We start from the raw sequence: 21,506 nt of genomic DNA, 5'->3' as shown, positions 1-21,506 counted from the left end.
AGAAATTTTTTGCAGAGGTGGGGGACATAAGCAGCTATCATGATAACATGTGGTAGTTCCTTTGGTAGGTGGTGAGATCTCCTGCTCACAGCTGATAGTTCGGTATCTTGCATCAGCACTATTGTCCTTTTAACCACAAAAAATGCCCCAAATGTCCTTCATCACAAGCCCTCCTCCTCCTCCTTACCACAGTGTTCTACTGCTCCAAGGAAGTCAGAGACCATCCAGGTATACATGGTGCTGCTCTCTTGCCAAGCTTCCATAACTCCTGGGGTAGGTGGGTGATGGTAGGTTCCCAGCCGGCTTTACGAGCGCTCCCATTGAAGTGAATGGGAAGTGTTCAGAAGCGCTCACGTGTACAGCTCAGAATAAGCCGAGCGCTTACGCCGTGTGAAGGGGCCCTAAGAGTGATAACCTGGAGTGGGGAGCTCTTTTTTCTTTAGTACCATGCGAAATAGATCATAGTTGTGATTGAATGTAGCATAGAGTAACATTAATAGTAGATGAGGTTGGATGGAGACACAGGTCCAACTTATAGACCTAAAGTGTTGATCCAGAGGAAGGCAAAAAATCTCATGAGGCTGATTCCTATTGCCCCATGTCAGAGGAAAAAGTCCTTCCCAACTCCACACTAAGGTATCAGCATAAAATCCTGGATGAACTTGTCTTAAGGTTTTAGTCAAGTCTAATATTTTACCATTAAAGAAAGTCACCCAGGCCCTTTTTGAACTTGCACAATGAACCCACCATTATAGCTTTCTGTGGAAGAGATTTCTATAGACTCACTGAATCCCAATCTATGATGCTGTAGTGGTGGATGTATACTTGTCACTGTTACAGGCCTCGGTGTAGATCATTAGAAAGGTCTTTATACTGTCCCTTCCTGTAACCCCAAATTACCCCAATGTCTCTAAAGTCACTTTTGAGTGGGTATGAAGGTTGTTGGTAGACCTTTGTGACTTATTACTGAGTCAGTGTCTGGGCCCACTTGAGGGCCTTGCGCAATTCCACAGCAATTCCACTCTCATTCATATATCACTTACCCAAGGTCTTGTTAATAGCATTGATATTCTGGAGGAAATTTTGTTTCACATTTTCTGTAATAAAGAGTAATTGTCTTTAGTTGTAGAAAAATAACTCCGTGTAAACAATTAACAGGAAAATGAGGTGAAGGTTTAGGAACCATGTCAGGATAAAGTAATTCCCAACTAAATCATAGCCTAATTCCACTCAAAACCTAGAACTTTGGGTGGGGCCAAATATTAGGATTCTTCCTCCATCACACTCATAAAGCTCCAGGAAACTAAGATAGAGGAAGTTACTTGACATTGGATTTAGACAGGAAATCTGGAAGTCATCTTCTACTTTCCCTTACTAGCAAAATAGTGATTCTCTAGTGTCATGGAGTCTAATCTTATGTTGTAGGGTTATGTTACATATGAAATTATCCAATCCATGTGTCCAACTGCTAGTCATGATGGGTAACAAGAAATGTATGGGGAGACATTGTGATGAAATTTTTGGAGGCCACCAATAGTCATCCATGATTGTTTTTTGGTGGTACAGAAAAAGTGTAAACAAATTCTTTTTTTTTTTTTTTATTATAAATTCTTTATTTATAAACACAAAATTACAAAAGAAAGAACGCATTGCAACAACAATCAAAATGTATCAAAACAGGGAGGGCCGAAAACAATAACAAAGGCCCAAAAACTAAACAAATAGCACAAAAAGCGGAGACGTGACCTCTCAAGAACTAACAGACCGAGAGAGGAGTCAACGCCGCCAAACAACGGTAAGGGAAAAGGGGAGACGACGAAGGGGAACAAAGGGAACAAGGGAAGAAAAAAGAGAGTAGGAGGGAGAGGAAAGTAGGGGGAAACAGAAGAAGGAGGAAGGAGGGGGCGGGAGAGAGGGGGGGAACCCCGGAAACGGACCACTAACAAGACCCTGGGTCCAGATCGGACCTTAGCCTACGATATCTCTATATGACTGGGATCCCTGGAACAAAATCCAGGGGGTCCAGGCCTTTAGGAAAACCTGGTGAGTGTCTCGAAGAGACGCCGTGAGGTCCTCCATAGATTGAATGTCCTCCTAGTCTAAACAGATTCTTATCATTTTTGTAGATTAGACGTAGACACGACAAGGAAGTCTCCTAATAAATTTGTTTATTTCCACAGATAACAGGGAAGGGAAAGTAGAGAATTTAATTATTATGGTCTCTTGAAAGATCGGAGTCAATCCTATTGAGCACAACCATGGCTACCACTAGTGGTCATCACCCTGTCACCTGAATATTACACCAGCACACACATTATATATATAGGCAAGAGATGAGAGACCTTGATGCTCAATGTTATTGTATAAGATAAATTGGTAAGAATCTTTTTTGACTTACCTAAGTCCTTTTGGAAAGTTTCAGCATATTTAAGGATCATCTGTTGCTGGTCACCTGCTGGATATACATTCAGAGATCCTTTAGTTTTTTTAAGCATTTAGACTTACAATAGTTAAGGTTATTTCGAATCCCTACTCGATCGAATACTACTCGCTCATCTCTATTGGGCACAGTTTTCCACAATATCACTAGTGACCATATAGTATAGGGGTTGCTAAAGTGACTACTTGGCGACAAAATTTTGTATTCATTTTATTGTATTAATAGGGATTTTTTTATGATAAATGAGGAAAGGAGAAAAGTTGAACTATTATTTTTTTATATTTAAAAAAAAAACATTTGAAAAACATTTTTTAAAAATCGTTAATCTTATAAAATATTATAACTTTTTTATTTTAACTTTTTTTTGCAACCCTTCTAGGGGACTTTATCCTGCGATCACTTGATTCCTTGTCCAATAAACTGCAATACTTCTGTGTTATAGCCTATTTTCTATTACGACAACTCCTTAGCAACGTCCAGCTGTGTCAAATGGGAGGTAAGTTTTGTCCTGGGGACAGAAGGAGCCCCATCCATTCTATAGTAGTTTCTAAGCTTGAGAGCTACATTTCCAAGTCTTTTGCTTATTTGAAGTGGCTACATATGTATAACATATAAATCTGCTGCTAAAAAGTCGCCAACTTACTTCTATTCTTCAGGTCAATGAGGTCATCCTTCAAGAGTACATTTTCTTAAGACACAATAAAAAAAAGAAGCATCTCAATTACTCAATAAATACAAAAAACAATGGGGGGAGACTGTACAGATGGCGGTGCGGTGATAGTGTTACTGAAGGTCGTAGGTCTTCCTGAATAGGTGAGTCTTCAGGGCCTTCTTGAAGCCTGTGATTGTGGGGGTCAGTCTTATGTGTCTTGGTAAGGAGTTCTAGAGTATGGGGGATGTACGGGAGAAATCTTCGAGACAGTTGTGTAAAGAGCGGATAAGAGCATGGCTGCTATATAGTAGACAGAGCCTTCTGCATCTGTTTCCATTCCCTGTATAGGTTCAGGTACCGGCAGCTGCCTGGAATAGCTGATCAGTGCGGGGGCTGAATGTTGGACCACCACCAATCTGATACTGATGACCTATCCTGAGCACAAGTCATCAGTAGAAAAACCATCTAAGGATAGGTCAACAAACTCCCAGAAAACCCCTTTGGGGCTCGTTCACATGGGGCAGGAGGGAGCGGATTTTGGCGCTGAATCCACATCAGAATCTGCCCCCTCACAATAGCGAACTATGTAGACCGCTAGCTTCCTATTTTCCGTGAGCGGCATGATCCCGGAAGTTCAAAGAAAAAAGAAGCGAGCTGCCCTTTCTTCAGGCAGATTCAGCCCCGGCGTCCACCTCGCGGCAGCACCCTCCGGACTAGGCCCATTCATTTGGGCCTAGTCCGGAGCGGCAAACCGTGACAGAAGCCGCGACAGTTGTGGCAGGCGCATTTTGTCCCTATTCTGACGCGGCTTCCCACGTCACAATCAGGACCAAAATATGCCATACCACGCCCCGTGTGAACTAGCCCTTCATTTATGTCTATTGTATATGTAATGTCCTGGTACTGCTCGTCCCATTCCCTTTAATAGTCCTTGCAGACCGAGATGGTATGGACATTTGCATATAAGGTAAAGAGTTTCCTCCCCCTTCATTCCTTCTATATATTACCAGAGCCAGCACACAGGGGGTCTATTAATGCGCCATCTTGTGCATGTTTTTATGAACTACACCTGCCTATACTTGCCATTGTAATTTGAGTTGCCAATGTGAAGGTGTGTCTATTATGATCAGGTGACCTTCAGGACCAATCAAGCTCCCTTGACTGGCCTGGAGGAGGAGGAGTTACAGCCCCTCTAGGGGGGTTGGGACCTTTTGTCTGGTCTTTGTGTGGAGCCATCGAACACATGGGAAGCTGAAAATGGCAGCCAAGCCTCAGAGCACTCCAAACAGAGATGGCTTTTCCTCTGTACTCAAGATTCTCCTCAGAGAGCGTTTTCCTCTGAAACTCCAAGCCTACAAGCACTAAAGTTGACGGACCTGTTTTATCCATACATCTGGGACTTCTACACGTATCTCTCTATTCAAGTAAGTCTTTGGGACAAATCTATATTTAAGAAGCCCATAGCTAGTCTGGCAGAATTCGAGGGTCTCCCATTGCTGGCACTTCTAGTTGCTCTCCTACATACGTGTACCCAGTTTGTTGAGGACTAACCCCCTGGATACAGGCCATCTTTACAAGTATATACAAGTTTAACTACCCAAACAACTACTAATTAAACTATCCAAAGCATCCCTGCTCCAAGTTCTATCACCTGCTTAATTGGACACTACCTACAAAGATTGCTGTATTGTATGTGAAGAATTACTCCATATGTACATTTGTATTACTTTGTCCTGCTAGTAAAAGAGCAACGACTACCCCCGAGACCTGGTTGTCTGTTGTCATTGTCAGATATCACGTGGGGGTGGGTAGTCGGGGACATCAAAAAGGAGATTTTGTGCACATTTGGGACCCAGGGACCCCTGAAATCCGGCCACATCTGATATATTACCCGTGATACCAGCCCTGGCCCTCCTGAGTGTTACATATATATTTCTCTGCCTTAGTTACAAAATGTTAATCGGCTTCCCTGTATATTGTATACACGATATTAAGAAATATACTGCTGTTGCTATGGTTGATGGTTACAATTACCATGATTCTTGAGATGTGACATCTCTTTACTCATATCCAAATCTGTAGAGAAAAGCGTAAATAAGTAAGGAAGTTCCAGCTTATTCTTAGCATCCACTTTGTTGTTTGTACCATAAAATAGATGAAACTTAACTTGGTGCCCCCTCTTCTAAATCATTTGCTGGAGCTATAAATATGGGAACAGTGAGCCCTTTATTGGACAGAGGGAAAGACACAGCTAATATGGGGTTCCCATCTTAGAGATCTCAGCTTGATCATTTCTATTTTAACAGGCACCACCATATTTCTTTTCCAACCCTTCCAACTTCACCAACAATGACAACTGATCCCAAGGGTTCTCTGACGCCTGATCTGCACTTTATCTTCTCTTTTCTAAGAGTCTGCATTTTTAAGAATTTAGAAGGGATTACCTCCAAGCAAAAATAACAATGCCATAGTATTCTTAGATACTCGTGTAATATTTCACCTGTTCTTTAGATGTTATTAGAGATGAGCGAACAGTAAAATGTTCGAGGTTCGATATTCGTTTCGAGTAGCCCCTCAATATTCGACTACTTGAATCGAATATCAAACCCTATTATAGTCTATGGGGGGAAAATGCTTGTTTCAGGGGTAGGCAACATTCAATCAAATTATACTTACCAAGTCCACGAGTGAGGGTCGGGCTGGATCCTCCGTGCAGTCTTCACCTTGCAGCGTCCCCGCGGCATCTTCCGGCTCTGAATTCACTCTGCCAGGCATCGGGCCTGGGCAGAGTGAATGAAGAGCCGGAAGACGCCACGGGGAAGCTGCACGGAGAAGACTTCTAAAGGTAGGAGAAGAACCAGCGTTGATTGGCCAACTGTATAGCATTCGGCCAATCAATGCTGGTTCTGCATCAAACTTTTACATTCGATTAGCGAGTAGTACTTGATCGAGTACGAGTATTTCGAATACCGTAGTATTCGATCGAATACCTACTGGATCGAGTACTACTCGCTCACCTCTAGTTATTATCAGTCATGCTACAGATACAACGGGGCTGCAGACCAGTCATGGCCATGATTTCAACAAGCTGATTTGCTCACTAAGGCTGAGGCCCCACGTAGCAGAAAAACAGATTTTTTTGTTGCAGATTTTACCGCAGTTTTTGAACCCAAGTCAACAGTGGGTTGAGCAGAAGGTAGAAGTATATGTTCTTCCTATATATTTCCCCTTCCTTTTGTAGCCATTCTTGGCATTGGCTCCAAAAACTGCAGCAAAATCTGCAACAAATAAAGCTACATCTTTGCAACATGGGGCCTCAGATAAAATTTAAGGTGGAAATAGATTCTAGCTTACAGCTTTCTTATACCCAACCTATAATAATGATGGAACAACCAAAACTTACAGTATTTTAACAAAAGACCCGTGATGGCCACCAAAATAAGGAACTTGATTGTGAGAAGGATCAACATTCCTAGAATTAAGCGAATTTTTCTGACATTGATAGATGACTCTTCTAAAAGAAATATAAAGAATATCAGCACAATAGTAATGTCTAAGGAGTACACATAGGATTATTCTAGTTTTATGTAGAGATGTGGCAGAGTTGGGTGTTTCCTTTGGCCCAGCCCATTGTGATAACTAGAGATAGGCAAACCAAATCATACCAAACTGGGTTCATTACGAATTTTCCATATGTTTTAGATTCACCCGAACCTGAAATATTAGGGCTCACGACAGACAAAACCACCAAAGTTGATTATTATACTTGGGGGACTTATCGAGCCCCAGAGTGTTATAATCGGAGGGCAGGGAGGATGTATAAAAATAACAAAAAATACTTCTCACTTTCCCTAGTCTTCACCGTGACATCCTTTAGTGTTCTAATCTTCTTCCTGTGTCATCTTCCATGACCTCTGGACTCCAGGTCACTTTGGAACCTCTCATCGGTCACATGGGGCATGCTAACATCATGAGGAGCATCAATGAGCGATGACACTATATGGAAGATGGTCTGTGAAGGAGACAGGATTGCTGGAGAATACCAAGGGATGCCACCAGTCTGACCTCTGATTATTATACAATGGGATGTGAAGAACGCCAAAGTATAACAATGCATTTTATCTGAACTTCACGAACCCATTCTCGCAAGGTTCGCCCATATCAGTGCTAACTTATCTCCTTCTTAGTTAGTAACTTATAATTTATACTCATCTTATCTATAAAATTCTATATATAAGAGAATAGTTAATAGGCCTTACTGTTGGTTGTTGGTGATTTATCCTTCTCCACAGATCTTATCATTGTGGCTTCCCCGTTTAGTTCTTCCATATTCATATACACGTTATAACTGTCTATAAATAAGAGACATTATTAATGATACATCACTTTGTCCTTTATGTTCCAGAAACAAAATCTGGGAAAGATTTAAAATGACAGAACTTAATTGTTTTGTAATTGGAGGAGGTGTTCGGGGTTAGGGGGAGGGGGGACTACAACCAGAGGGCAGAAGGTAAGTAGGGGGGGGGCCCACGATGCTGTGGGAGGGGCCCACGCTGCCTGCAAGTAGAGGGGCGTTGGGGCCCATGGGCCGAGCTGCACATGGTTTACGCAAGCGTCAGGGGGCCACAGACGAAGTTGCGGGTTATAGCTAGTATAATATAAAATAGAATAGTTAATAGGCCTTTCTGTTGGTTGTTGGTGATTTACCCTTCTCTTCAGGTCTTATCATTTCTGCTTCTCTGTTTAGTTCATCCATATTCGCGTACTCATCATTCATGATACAGCTGTCTGGAAATGAGAAACATTATTAATGATATCACTTTGGCCTTTATGTTCCAGAAACAAAATCTGTGAAAGATTCAAAATGTGTCTTTATCTTTCTTCTTGGCTGGACATGTCCAGATATCTGTCTCACGAGATAACCAGCTTTTCAAGAGAACCTGATTTCTTAGTGCTCTGTTGTGAGATATCTATTCTATATATGTCTATTACAGATGGGCTAACCTTTCAGGATTGATTTCAGGTTTGGTGGCTCGGGTCCCAGATTTGTTTCAGGTCGAACAAGGTTGGAATGACCCACACCTAGGGTTTAGCCGATCTTGAGATTTCAGGATCATTTTTAAAATTCGATTTCTGATAATTTTTCATCTGAACCCAATCTCGATCCCAATTCCGATCCTAATACAAATCAATGGGATTTTTTAATGCTTGAAGGTCGGATTTTAAAAACAATCCTATTCACTACACAGCATGGAGTCCAAAAATTGAACGCTTCAATTTTTGGACTCCACGTTGTGTAGTGATTAAAAAATCCCATGGCTACTTAGTCCCCTTTACTTACCTGCACAGAATCGCTGCCGCTGCCACACCCCGTTCTTCTCGCTCCTCTTCTCTCTAATTCACATGCCTTCAGAGCGCCGTGCGTGCCCCCGCCTGCCTAGGGTAGTGTTACTGATGCTGGCAGTAGGCAGGGCTTGTTGTAGCTTAGGAGAGTGTGGGCGGGTACAGGGCAGGGAAACGTGAGTGCATCACTCACGTCTCCCCTTCCAGTACCCGCCCACACTCTCCTAAGCCAAAAGCCCCGCCTTCTCAAAGCATCTCTAACACTAGCCTGGGAGGCGGAGGCGCGCACGGCGCTCTGAAGGCCTGTGAATGAGAGAGAAGAGGAGCAAAAAGAACGGGGAGCGGCATCAGCAGCGATTCTGTGCAGGTAAGTTGAGCGATCGGAATTCCGTTCCCAATCTTTTTTAGGCAGGATCGGAACCCGATCGCGATCGTGAAATTTACTCGATCGCTGATCGGGATCTGATCTTTTCGCTCAACCCTACCCACACCTTAAAGTTGCTAAAAACATAGTGTAGAACATTCTAGGGGTTCCTTGGAACCTATCTATTCCATTTGTAGCTCTCTAAGACAAACACAGCTGCAGTTATGTCAAGAGAAAGTGCTATTATTATTCTCTGGGGTCTCTTACATCCATCAGGTGTTAATGCTTTTTTTGTTCCAGAATTCTAGAAAATAAAGTCTTCTTGTAACAACTACTTTCTACAACCATTCCTGTTTCAGACAGAGGGCAATGTGCCTGCAATCGAACCTGAGATACAGCAAGTTCAAATGGAAGCTATAGGTGCAATAGTAAAAAAAAAATATTCCTTGTTTGGTTCAACCGCATTTCCATACACAGTGTCTGAGGAGTTGTGTTCTAAGGAAAGTTAGAGACACCTTTATCATAGTGCTAAACAAATAGAGGAAGAGCATATTATAAAAATCACTATAATAATACATTATACTTATATAACACCAACATATTCCACAGCACTTTACAAACAGTAGGTTTAAAGTACAGACAAGATGAGACATTACAGAGTAATATAGTCATAAGTTTTAGGAATTCTAACTGAGGGTTTAGATTAGGAAATGTGATAGGCCTGCCTGAAGAGATGTGTCTTTAGGATGTGCTTGAAGATGTAGAAGTTGTGAGTAAGTCTGATTAGAGCATTCGAGAGAAGTGGGGCAACTCGGGAGAAGTCTTGTAGATTGGAGTGGGAGCATAAAGATGGTACCGGAAGCCAAATCTGCTGATGGTTTGTCCAATGGGGGCTGTTTAGAGTGAAAATAGAAGGAGAACTTTTGGAGAAGAAGGGGAGGTTAGAAATGGGTTGGTAGCAGTACAGGACGGGTCAAGAGTGGATTTCTGCAGTAGTGGGATTATATCAGCTTGTCTGAAAGAGGAGAGAAACATTTCCAAAGAAAGACAGAGGTTAAAGAATTTAGTAAGGTGAGTAATGACAACCAGGGCACAGACTGGAGAAGGTGTGAGGGGAAAGGGTCACTACTGCAGGTCATAGGACGAGAAGAAGAGAACAGCTGGGAGACTTCCTCTTCTGTAACTGGGTCAAAAGATGACAATTGTACTTGAGTCTTCTGTGTCCCCTAATGATCATCTATTAATCCTCACTTCTAATTATTTATATTTACAGAAATGTTTACATTTTAATTGTCTACATATGTGAATACGGTTTTGTTCACTGGAAAACCCTTTTAAGGTTATTTCTCTCCATATACCTCCATTATAATTTTAGTGGTGGAGCAAATATAGTTTTTAGAGATGAGCGAACACTAAAATGTTCGAGGTTCGAAATTCGAATCGAACAGCCGCTCACTGTTCGTGTGTTCGAACGGGTTTCGAACCCCATTATAGTCTATGGGGAACATATACTCGTTAAGGGGGAAACCCAAATCCGTGTCTGGAGGGTCACCAAGTCCACTATGACACCCCAGGAAATGATGCCAACACCTCTGGAATGACACTGGGACAGCAGGGGAAGCATGTCTGGGGGCATCTAACACACCAAAGACCCTCTATTACCCCAACATCACAGCCTAACAACTACACACTTTACACACTCAATACCACCTCTCTGACAGTAGGAAAACACCTTGAAACATGTGTATTTGGCACTTGCAGTGAGGAGAGCTTGTCACCAGCAGTGAATTTGGCCCTTGTAGTAAGTTGAGGTTGGCACCAACATTTGTTTTGAAAATCAGGGTGGATTGAGCCTCTAACCAGCAGAGTTTGGGCAAATTCATGGTGGAGGGAGCCTCTAAAAACCCCAGTTTGGACCAATTCATGGTGGAGGGAGCCTCTAAAAAACCCAGTTTGGACCAATTCATGGTGGAGGGAGCCTCTAAACAGCCCAGTTTGGACCAATTCATGGTGGAGGGAGCCTCTAAACAGCCCAGTTTGGGCAAATTCATGGTGGAGGGAGCCTCTAACCAGCCCAGTTTGGGCAAATTCATGGTGGAGGGAGCCTCTAAAAACCCCCGTTTGGACCAATTCATGGTGGATGGAGCCTCTAAACAGCCCAGTTTGGGCAAATTCATGGTGGAGGGAGCCTCTAACCAGCCCAGTTTGGACCAATTCATGGTGGAGGGAGCCTCTAAAAACCCCAGTTTGGACCAATTCATGGTGGAGGGAGCCTCTAAAAAACCCAGTTTGGACCAATTCATGGTGGAGGGAGCCTCTAAAAACCCCAGTTTGGACCAATTCATGCTGGAGGGAGCCTCTAAACAGCCCAGTTTGGGCAAATTCATGGTGGAGGGAGCCTCTAAAAACCCCAGTTTGGACCAATTCATGGTGGAGGGAGCCTCTAAAAACCCCAATTTGGACCAATTCATGGTGGAGGGAGCCTCTAAACAGCCCAGTTTTGGCAAATTCATGGTGGAGGGAGCCTCTAAAAACCCCAGTTTGGACCAATTCATGGTGGAGGGAGCCTCTAAAAACCCCAGTTTGGACCAATTCATGGTGGAGGGAGCCTCTAAAAAACCCAGTTTGGACCAATTCATGGTGGAGGGAGCCTCTAAACAGCCCAGTTTGGGCAAATTCATGGTGGAGGGAGCCTCTAAAAACCCCAGTTTGGACCAATTCATGGTGGAGGGAGCCTCTAAAAACCCCAGTTTGGACCAATTCATGGTGGAGGGAGCCTCTAAAAACCCCAGTTTGGACCAATTCATGGTGGAGGGAGCCTCTAAAAAACCCAGTTTGGACCAATTCATGGTGGAGGGAGCCTCTAACCAGCCCAGTTTGGACCAATTCATGGTGGAGGGAGCCTCTAAAAACCCCAGTTTGGACCAATTCATGGTGGAGGGAGCCTCTAACCAGCCCAGTTTGGGCAAATTCATGGTGGAGGGAGCCTCTAAAAACCCCAATTTGGACCAATTCATGGTGGAGGGAGCCTCTAAACAGCCCAGTTTGGGCAAATTCATGGTGGAGGGAGCCTCTAAAAACCCCAGTTTGGACCAATTCATGGTGGAGGGAGCCTCTAAAAACCCCAGTTTGGACCAATTCATGGTGGAGGGAGCCTCTAAAAAACCCAGTTTGGACCAATTCATGGTGGAGGGAGCCTCTAAACAGCCCAGTTTGGGCAAATTCATGGTGGAGGGAGCCTCTAAAAACCCCAGTTTGGACCAATTCATGGTGGAGGGAGCCTCTAAAAACCCCAGTTTGGACCAATTCATGGTGGATGGAGCCTCTAAAAACCCCAGTTTGGACCAATTCATGGTGGAGGGAGCCTCTAAAAAACCCAGTTTGGACCAATTCATGGTGGAGGGAGCCTCTAACCAGCCCAGTTTGGACCAATTCATGGTGGAGGGAGCCTCTAAAAACCCCAGTTTGGACCAATTCATGGTAGAGGGAGCCTCTAAACAGCCCAGTTTGGACCAATTCATGGTGGAGGGAGCCTCTAAAAACCCCAATTTGGACCAATTCATGGTGGAGGGAGCCTCTAACCAGCCCAGTTTGGACCAATTCATGGTGGAGGGAGCCTCTAACCAGCCCAGTTTGGGCAAATTCATGGTGGAGGGAGCCTCTAAAAACCCCAATTTGGACCAATTCATGGTGGAGGGAGCCTCTAAACAGCCCAGTTTTGGCAAATTCATGGTGGAGGGAGCCTCTAAAAACCCCAGTTTGGACCAATTCATGGTGGAGGGAGCCTCTAACCAGCCCAGTTTGGGCAAATTCATGGTGGAGGGAGCCTCTAACCAGCAGAGTTGTGGGAAAGCAGGGTGGAGGGAGCCTCTAACCAGCAGAGTTGGTGGAAATCAGGGTGGAGGGAGCCTCTAACCAGCAGAGTTGGGGGAAATCATGTTGGAGGGAGCCTAGTATTAGCAGAATTGTGCAACGCTTATGGTGGATGAGTATGAGGATGCGGAGGAATTGGAGAGGTTGAGTACAGACATGGAGTTTCATGTTGGGGTGCTTTACACAGGTGGGCACAAAAATGAAGGCTCTATCCAGTGGTGGTTCATTTTTATCAAAGTGAGCCGGTCGGCACTCTCAGCTGACAGACGGGTGCGCTTGTCAGTGATGATGCCACCGGCTGCACTGAACACCCTCTCAGATAGGACGCTGGCGGCAGGACAGGACAGCACCTCCAAGGCATATAGGGCAAGTTCAAGCCACAGGTCCAACTTCGACACCCAATACGTGTAGGGCGCAGAGGGGTCGGAGAGGACAGGGCTGTGGTCGGAAAGGTATTCCCGCAACATGCGCCTATACTTCTCACGCCTGGTGACACTAGGACCCTCTGTGGCGGCACTTTGGCGAGGGGGTGCCATCAAGGTGTCCCAGACCTTAGACAGTGTGCCCCTCGTTTGTGTGGACCGGTGAGAACTTGGTCGCCTACTGGAGGAACTGTCCTCCCTGCCGCCAACGTCACATGCTGGAAACATCTCCATCATATTCTGCACCAATTGCCTGTGGCAAGCATTGATGCGATTGGCCCTCCCCTCTACCGGAATAAAAGACGAGATGTTGTTTTTATACCGGGGGTCAAGGATAGCAAAGATCCAGTACTGGTTGTCCTCCATGATTTTGACAATACGCTTGTCGGTTGTAAAGCACCCCAACATGAACTCAGCCATGTCTGCCACAGTGTTAGTTGGCATGACTCCTCTGGCCCCACCGGAAAGTTCAATCTCCATTTCCTCCTCATCCTCCATGTCTACCCATCCGCGCTGCAACAATGGGACGATTCGAAGTTGCCCGGAAGCCTCCTGTATCACCATCACATCATCGGACAACTCTTCTTCCTCCTCCTCCTCCTCCTCCTCCTCCTCCTCCTCCTCCATTAAACGCGATGAAGCGGACAGATGTGTGGACCTACTCTCCAGCTGTGACGGATCGGATGCTATCCCTGACTCCTCTGTGTGATCTGAGTTATCCCTGATGTCAATCAGGGATTCTCTCAGAACACACAAGAGCGGGATTGTAAGGCTCACCATCGCATCCTCAGAGCTCACCCTCCTTGTGGACTCCTCAAACACCCGTAGGATGTCACAAAGGTCTCTCATCCATGGCCACTCATGGATGAGAAACTGAGGCAGCTGACTTTGTGGCACCCTAGGGTTTTGTAGCTGGTATTCCATCAAAGGTCTCTGCTGCTCAACCACTCTATTCAACATCTGAAACGTTGAGTTCCAGCGTGTGGGGACGTCGCACAAAAGCCGGTGTTGTGGCACATGCAGGCGTTGCTGGAGAGATTTTAAGCTAGCAGCGGCTACTGTCGACTTGCGAAAGTGGGCGCACATGCGCCGCACTTTCACCAGTAGCTCTGGAACATTGGGGTAGCTCTTTAGGAAACGTTGCACCACTAGGTTGAAGACGTGGGCCAGGCATGGAACATGTTGGAGTCCGGCAAGCTCCAGAGCTGCTACCAGGTTCCGGCCGTTATCACAAACGACCATGCCTGGGCCCAGGTGCAGCGGCTCAAACCATATTGCCGTCTCATCGAGGAGGGCATCCCTCACCTCGGAGGCAGTGTGCTGTCTGTCCCCCAAGCTGATCAGCTTCAGCACAGCCTGCTGACGTCTACCAACGCCAGTGCTGCAACGTTTCCAACTCGTAGCTGGGGTCAATCTAACAGCGGAGGAGGAGGCGGTGGCGGAGGAGGAGGCGGTAGAGGAGGAGGAGGAGGGGGGTGTTCTTCTCGTGTCCCTGCCAGGAATGTTAGGCGGGGAGACGAGGTACACCGGGCCAGTTTGGGAAGCAGTCCCAGCCTCAACTACATTCACCCAGTGTGCCGTCAGTGAAATGTAGCGTCCCTGTCCGCATGCACTTGTCCACGCGTCGGTGGTCAAGTGGACCTTTGTGCAAAGCGCGGAACTAAGGGCCCGCCTGATGTTGAGTGACACTTGCTGGTGCAAGGCGGGGACGGCACACCGGGAGAAGTAGTGACGGCTAGGGACGGCATAGCGAGGTGCCGCAGTTGCCATCAGGTCCAGGAAGGCGGGAGTTTCAACAAGCCGGAACGCCAACATCTCCTGGGCCAGCAGTTTAGCGATGTTGGCGTTCAAGGCTTGCGCGTGTGGGTGGTTAGCAGTGTATTTCTGCCGCCGCTCCAATGTCTGAGAGATGGTGGGTTGTTGTAAAGAAGCGCCTGATGGTGCCTTTGATGGTGCAGGAGAAGGAGATAAGACAGGAACAGGGGAGGATGAGGGAGAAGTCAACAAAGTGGCGGAGGCAGATGAAGTGGTGTCCTGGCTCGTCCTCTGGAGTGCATCGCCAGCACAGTCAGCAGTGGCAGAGGCAGAGGCAGTGGCAGAGGCAGTGGCAGTGGCGTGAACGGCAGGCGGCCTTTGTCCTGCCGTTGCTGCCTGCCACTGATTCCAGTGCTTGGATTCCAAATGACGGCGCATTGAAGTGGTGGACAGGTTGCTCTTCTCAGAGCCCCTAATCAATTTCGAGAGGCAAATTGTGCAGACAACACTATATCTGTCCTCGGCGCATTCCTTGAAAAAACTCCACACCTTCGAGAAACGTGCCCTCGAGGTGGGAGTTTTTCGGGGCTGGGTACGAACTGGAACATCTTGGGAGATTCCGGGTGTGGCCTGGCTTCGCCTAAGCTGCTGACCTCTGCCTCTGCCTCTAGCTACCCTTTTTGGTGCTGCACTTGCCTCAACATCCACACTACTTTCCCCGCTTGACATCCCCCCTGTCCAGGTCGGGTCAGTGTCCTCATCATCCACCACTTCCTCTTCCAACTCCTGTCTCATCTCCTCCTCCCGCACAATGCGCCGGTCAACTGGATGCCCTGACGGCAACTGCGTCACATCATCGTCGATGAGGGTGGGTTGCTGGTCATCCACCACCAAATCGAACGGAGATGGAGGAGACTCTAGTGTTTGAGCATCTGGACACAGATGCTCCTCTGTTAGGTTCGTGGAATCGTGACGTGGAGAGGCAGGTTGAGGGACAATGAAAGGAGCGGAGAACAGCTCTGGGGAGCAGGGACAGTTTGGGTTATTGTTCTGTGAAGCTTGGGAATTTTGGGAGGAAGGAGGACAAGACTGTTGGGTAATAGGAGGAGAGGAGGCAGAGTCTGACTGGCTGCTGGACAATGTGCTGTAAGCGTTCTCTGACAGCCATTGCAAGACCTGTTCCTGGTTCTCGGGCCTACTAAGGTTTGTACCCTGCAGTTTAGTTAATGTGGCAAGCAACCCTGGCACTGTGGAGTGGCGCAATGCTTGCTGCCCCACAGGAGTAGGCACGGGACGCCCTGTGGCTTCACTGCTACCTTGCTCCCCAGAACCATTCCCCCGACCTCGCCCACGGCCTCGTCCACGTCCCTTTCCGGTAGCCTTGCGCATTTTGAATTCCCAGTTAGAAATTGGCACTATATACCAGTAGCAAAAATTGTGGGTGCACGTAACCCCAATATATTCTTTGAATTCCCAGTCAGACAATGGCACTATATACCAGTAGCAAGAAATGAGGGTATTTATAACCCCAATATATTCTTTGAATTCCCAGTCAGACAATGGCACTGTATACCAGTAGTAAAAATTGTGGGTGCACGTAACCCCAATATATTCTTTGAATTCCCAGTCAGAAACTGGCACTATATGGCAGTAGCAAGAAATGAGGGTATTTGTAACCCCAATATATTCTTTGAATTCCCAGTCAGAAACTGGCACTGTATACCAGTAGTAAAAATTGTGGGTGCACGTAACCCCAATATATTCTTTGAATTCCCAGTCAGACAATGGCACTATATACCAGTAGCAAGAAATGAGGGTATTTATAACCCCAATATATTCTTTGAATTCCCAGTCAGAAACTGGCACTATATGGCAGTAGCAAGAAATGAGGGTATTTATAACCCCAATATATTCTTTGAATTCCCAGTCAGACAATGGCACTGTATACCAGTAGTAAAAATTGTGGGTGCACGTAACCCCAATATATTCTTTGAATTCCCAGTCAGACAATGGCACTATATACCAGTAGCAAGAAATGAGGGTATTTATAACCCCAATATATTCTTTGAATTACCAGTCAGAAACTGGCACTATATGGCAGTAGCAAGAAATGAGGGTATTTGTAACCCCAATATATTCTTTGAATTCCCAGTCAGAAACTGGCACTGTATACCAGTAGTAAAAATTGTGGGTGCACGTAACCCCAATATATTCTTTGAATTCCCAGTGAGACAATGGCACTATATGGCAGTAGCAAAAATAGTGGGTGTATATAGCCCCAATTCTATTGCTAGGGGACTTGCAGGGTATTTCTGGGGTGAAGGTGGGGGGGCACACCGTTGGAACGGGTATCGGGGGTATATATCGGGTATACGGGAATACACTGACAGTGTATTCCATTCAGGATCCTGGGAAAGCTGGGTTGCGGCGATTGAGCCCGTCAGTGCCACGTTACACTGACAAGCTTCTCCCTGGAATTTAGCTCTTACAAGAGCTGTTGGTTGTCTTCTCCTTCCTATCCTAGCCTGTCCCTGCCTACCCAGAATCTAAGCCCTAGCTAGCTGGACGGAAACCTCCGTCCTCGGTGAATTGCAAGCTCAGAATGACGCGAACCTGGGCGGCGCTGTTCTTTTAAATTAGAGGTCACATGTTTTCGGCAGCCAATGGGTTTTGCCTACTTTTCTCAACGTCACCGGTGTCGTAGTTCCTGTCCCACCTACCCTGCGCTGTTATTGGAGCAAAAAAGGCGCCAGGGAAGGTGGGAGGGGAATCGAGTAATGGCGCACTTTACCACGCGGTGTTCGATTCGATTCGAACATGCCGAACAGCCTAATATCCGATCGAACATGAGTTCGATAGAACACTGTTCGCTCATCCCTAATAGTTTTTTGACTGATGGATTCATCAATAATTCCATCCATGTCTCCAGATGAAATCAGAAGAAACAGAAGTATAGAAGGGCCATAGTAGTAGCCATATTACAATGTCTACCAACATGAAGGTAAATAGGGTCCTAATATGTCTAAGTATAAGCCCTTATACATATGACCTATACAGGGTGAGATCCTGGTTGTGCAACAGGGAGTAGGGACAGAAGAGGGACCAAAGACAAATTCTTGGACTAGGGCCCAAGGGCTGGGTGCAGGATGCGTGTATATAGGTCAAGCACATGATTAATTCTGTAAATGGTCAGTTTTGGATGGAAATCCTCGTCCATATTTGTTAGGTATCAGTGCAGGAAATCTGTTTAATTCCCCTTTTTTGTAAAAGAAACTTAAAAAATTGTGACTGAAGTGACATCATGCTTCATAAGGCTGTTTCACTTCTTTTTATATGTCAATCACTTAATTTATTAGTTAATAGGATAAAGACAGTGTAAACCCACTGTGGAAGTGACAACAGGCTGAATAGAGGGGTTAATGCAATCCAATGTACCAGCACCATGTTATAGAGCCGGAGGAGCCGAGCAGATTGATGTATAATTTTGTGGCAAAAGATTCAGAAGATCCTGTAATTTATTGCCTACAATTCTTGCTCTTTCTGGGCTTACCCTATGCATTGGCGGTCCTAATCAGTGACACCGCCCACTGGACTCCTAAGCATAGAAGGAATAGAGATTTTAGGCAATAAGTGACAGGTTCTACTAAATATTTCTCCATAAAGTTATATATCAGTCTTCTCAGTTCCTCCTGCTCTATAACTAGGTGGCAGTAGATTGGGTTGCATTGTCATGGTGTCAATGAACATGTAGAGGAAAGGGATGACATCAACCTCACAATGTCAGATTGGATGTCAGTCCTGCTAGGATTGTGTGAGAAAAGAAAGAATCCATTATCAGAGCCGTCTCCTTTTCATCTTGTGTACATCTCATTTTGTCTGAGGAAGACGTGAACATCCTCTATTTACTACTGTGGTGAACGGGAAGAGAGAGAATCCTCAGTTTTGTTTCTGAGACAGTGACCACAAGAGATTTCCTCTTAGACAGCGATGAAACTTACAGATTGTTCACGTGAAACTTTATCTGAGCAACTTTTACTAAAAGATATTGGCAGTGGACTTAATCAAAATAATCTCCTCCTGGTTTCAATGTGGAATCCATCTGACAATAACTCTGCTCTCGCCTTCATTGAAATACATAGGGCTCATCTCTATGCACACACTGCACAATGGCCTCCGTACAGGTCACAGAACACGTCTACAAAACCCTTCCATAGATGTCAATAAACATCTCCAGACTGCTGTGTCCTATGGACCTGTAAAGCATATCTCTAAAATATATTGACAGCCCCCATTTTTAATTTAAATTTCCTGCAATTTCCACTCTAGCCACTAAACCTAAAAATAGACTGATGCCTGTCAATTCTATGGTGGTTTTCTTTGCAGCAGTTTCTTCATTTACATCACAGATAGGGTTGCAATAAAAAAATAACGCCTTTACAGATAAAACCACTGACCCATCATTGCATCCACTAGTGACAATAGGGGATGTCACAGTATAAAGTATATATACAAAGCTCACCCATAGATCTCAATGAGTCTCCACCTCTCTATTGTGGCTGATGGTCATGAAGGTGCAGTAACACCTTTTAACAGAGTAGAGGAGACTCTCAGACAAGATGGAAGCCCCCCAAAATCATGTACAGAAAATCAAACAGATGAGAATATGATATATTTCATTCCAATCTTCTAATTGGTGGGGGTCAAAGTGATCAGAACCCACTGATCTTCAAGCTATGATCTATCCTATAGATAGGAGATAACTTGTTAAGACAGTAATACTTCTTTCATATCTATCGACCTAAGTAACTTCGTACATATAATAGTTTGATCATCTTGTACCGATCCTGTGTTACAGTTTGTATTATACTCCAGAGCTGTATTCACAATTCTGAAGCTTTGCAGTGAAATCTCATTCCTTGCTTTTTACTTGCATTCTGGAGATTTCTGACCTTACAGCATGCACGCCATAGTCATCTAATATAGATAAAATGGGGCTGAACTAGCAGAATTAAGAGTTCAGCTCTGAGTTATATAAAATGACTCAATTATTTAGATACCATAACATAAAATCAGTGACGTGGTATAACCAACCTTTCTACTGTCTGACTGGTGATAAGGGTTAAAATAAATTTACAGAATCTTGAGTAGACTATAGTCCTACTACTAGGAGGTTATTATTATTATTTTTTATGCTTACTTATATAGCGCCATCATATTCCGCAGCGCTTTACAGATATTGTCAGTCACTGTCCCATATAGGGCTTACAATCTACATTCCCTATCAGTATGTCTTTGGTGTGTGAGAGGAAACCCACGCAAACATGGGGAGAACATACTATAATATAGAGAAAAATGTAAAGCTCTAAAACTCACCAATACATTTTCCGAGTCCAAAAGTGGTGCACGATCACATATCCTGGGTCTCAAGGATAAACTCCAAACTGAAAAAATTTTTTTCTTCAATAAAATGGATCCGCACTCCTGAAGTCTCGTATTTTTCTTAAAACTTAACTTTTAATCATCCATAAAAAGGTATACAGTCCAAGACAAACATAGACAGTGAAAAGAGTGGAAAAAACTAAGTGTCCATAAAAAACGCCAACGCGTTTCGGGGAAGAGGAAACCCCTTATTCATGGCATACATGCCATGAATAAGGGGTTTCCTCTTCCCCGAAACGCGTTGGCGTTTTTTATGGACACTTAGTTTTTTCCACTCTTTTCACTGTCTATGTTTGTCTTGGACTGTATACCTTTTTATGGATGATTAAAAGTTAAGTTTTAAGAAAAATACGAGACTTCAGGAGTGCGGATCCATTTTATTGAAGAAAAAATTTTTTTCAGTATGGGGAGAACATACAAACTCCTTGCAGATGTTGTCCTTGGCAGGATTTGAACCTAGGACTCCAGCACTGCAAGGCTGCAGTGCTAACCACTGAGCCACCGTGCTGCCCGGGAAGGTTAGTATAAGTTACCGTTCCTACCTGATGGATGATCTTGAGGATTCTTCATTCTCTTATTGTTCATTGCGTAGTTATCAGGTGTCCAGTTCTGTTTTGTGTCCTTTTAACAATGTTCTTCTACGTCCTGGTCAACACCAAGTGACACTAAGAAGTTTCGATTTCTTAGTAACATGGTGGAACCACAAAGAAAAGGGAAGTGAGTGCCTGTCCAAGGGCAGAGGCAACTTAAGATTTCTGCTGATGCGATAGTAGTTTTGCTAGAATTAATAGAAAGGGACTCCAGTTTGGACTCCAGGGAAAACGATGTCTACAAAATTACTATACAAAGATAGTAGGGACACTAGAAGGTTCTCCGAGCTGTTTTTACCATCTATCCAGTGGACAAGTAGGTGTCTAATACTTCAATAAGAGACCATAAACATATCTGTTCTGAAATGTATGATGAGGAATGGTTGGTAAGGAGCAGTGGAGGTGAAAAATTGGGGAAGAAATTAGTAATGAATGGCTTCAGCTTTGGAACCCAAACTAACATTTATCTCCTATTGAATGATGTTGGAATTGACCCCAATACCAGATATTAGCAATGATATGTTGGCATTGGCTTCTTTATAATGGGTAGTCCATGCATTTGGAATTTATGGCCTATTCTTTGGCCATAAATATCTGATAGGTAGGGGGGCCAACAGGTGGCAAATCA

General features: G+C 44.8%; 1 protein-coding gene across 1 annotated transcript in view; it reads right to left on the bottom strand.

The window, feature by feature from the left end:
• LOC142204477 (C-type lectin domain family 17, member A-like) overlaps positions 1-20,873 on the bottom strand; it is a 34,053-nt gene extending 13,180 nt beyond the window's left edge. Inside the window, exons 1-6 of the mRNA XM_075275789.1 lie at positions 20,831-20,873; positions 7,800-7,880; positions 7,352-7,444; positions 6,496-6,606; positions 2,399-2,455; positions 1,044-1,097 (exon numbers count right to left, since the gene is read on the bottom strand). Of these exons, the coding sequence (XP_075131890.1) occupies positions 1,044-1,097; positions 2,399-2,455; positions 6,496-6,606; positions 7,352-7,444; positions 7,800-7,880; positions 20,831-20,873 (439 nt within the window). The remainder of the gene's footprint in view (positions 1-1,043; positions 1,098-2,398; positions 2,456-6,495; positions 6,607-7,351; positions 7,445-7,799; positions 7,881-20,830) is intronic.
• Between the last annotated feature and the right edge of the window lie 633 nt (positions 20,874-21,506).

The sequence above is a fragment of the Leptodactylus fuscus genome, chromosome 5, assembly GCF_031893055.1.
Source record: "Leptodactylus fuscus isolate aLepFus1 chromosome 5, aLepFus1.hap2, whole genome shotgun sequence".
In the NCBI taxonomy this organism is placed as follows: Eukaryota; Metazoa; Chordata; class Amphibia; order Anura; family Leptodactylidae; genus Leptodactylus; species Leptodactylus fuscus.
Note: the sequence above shows the minus strand (reverse complement) of the source record. Positions and strands in the feature narration are given on the sequence as shown.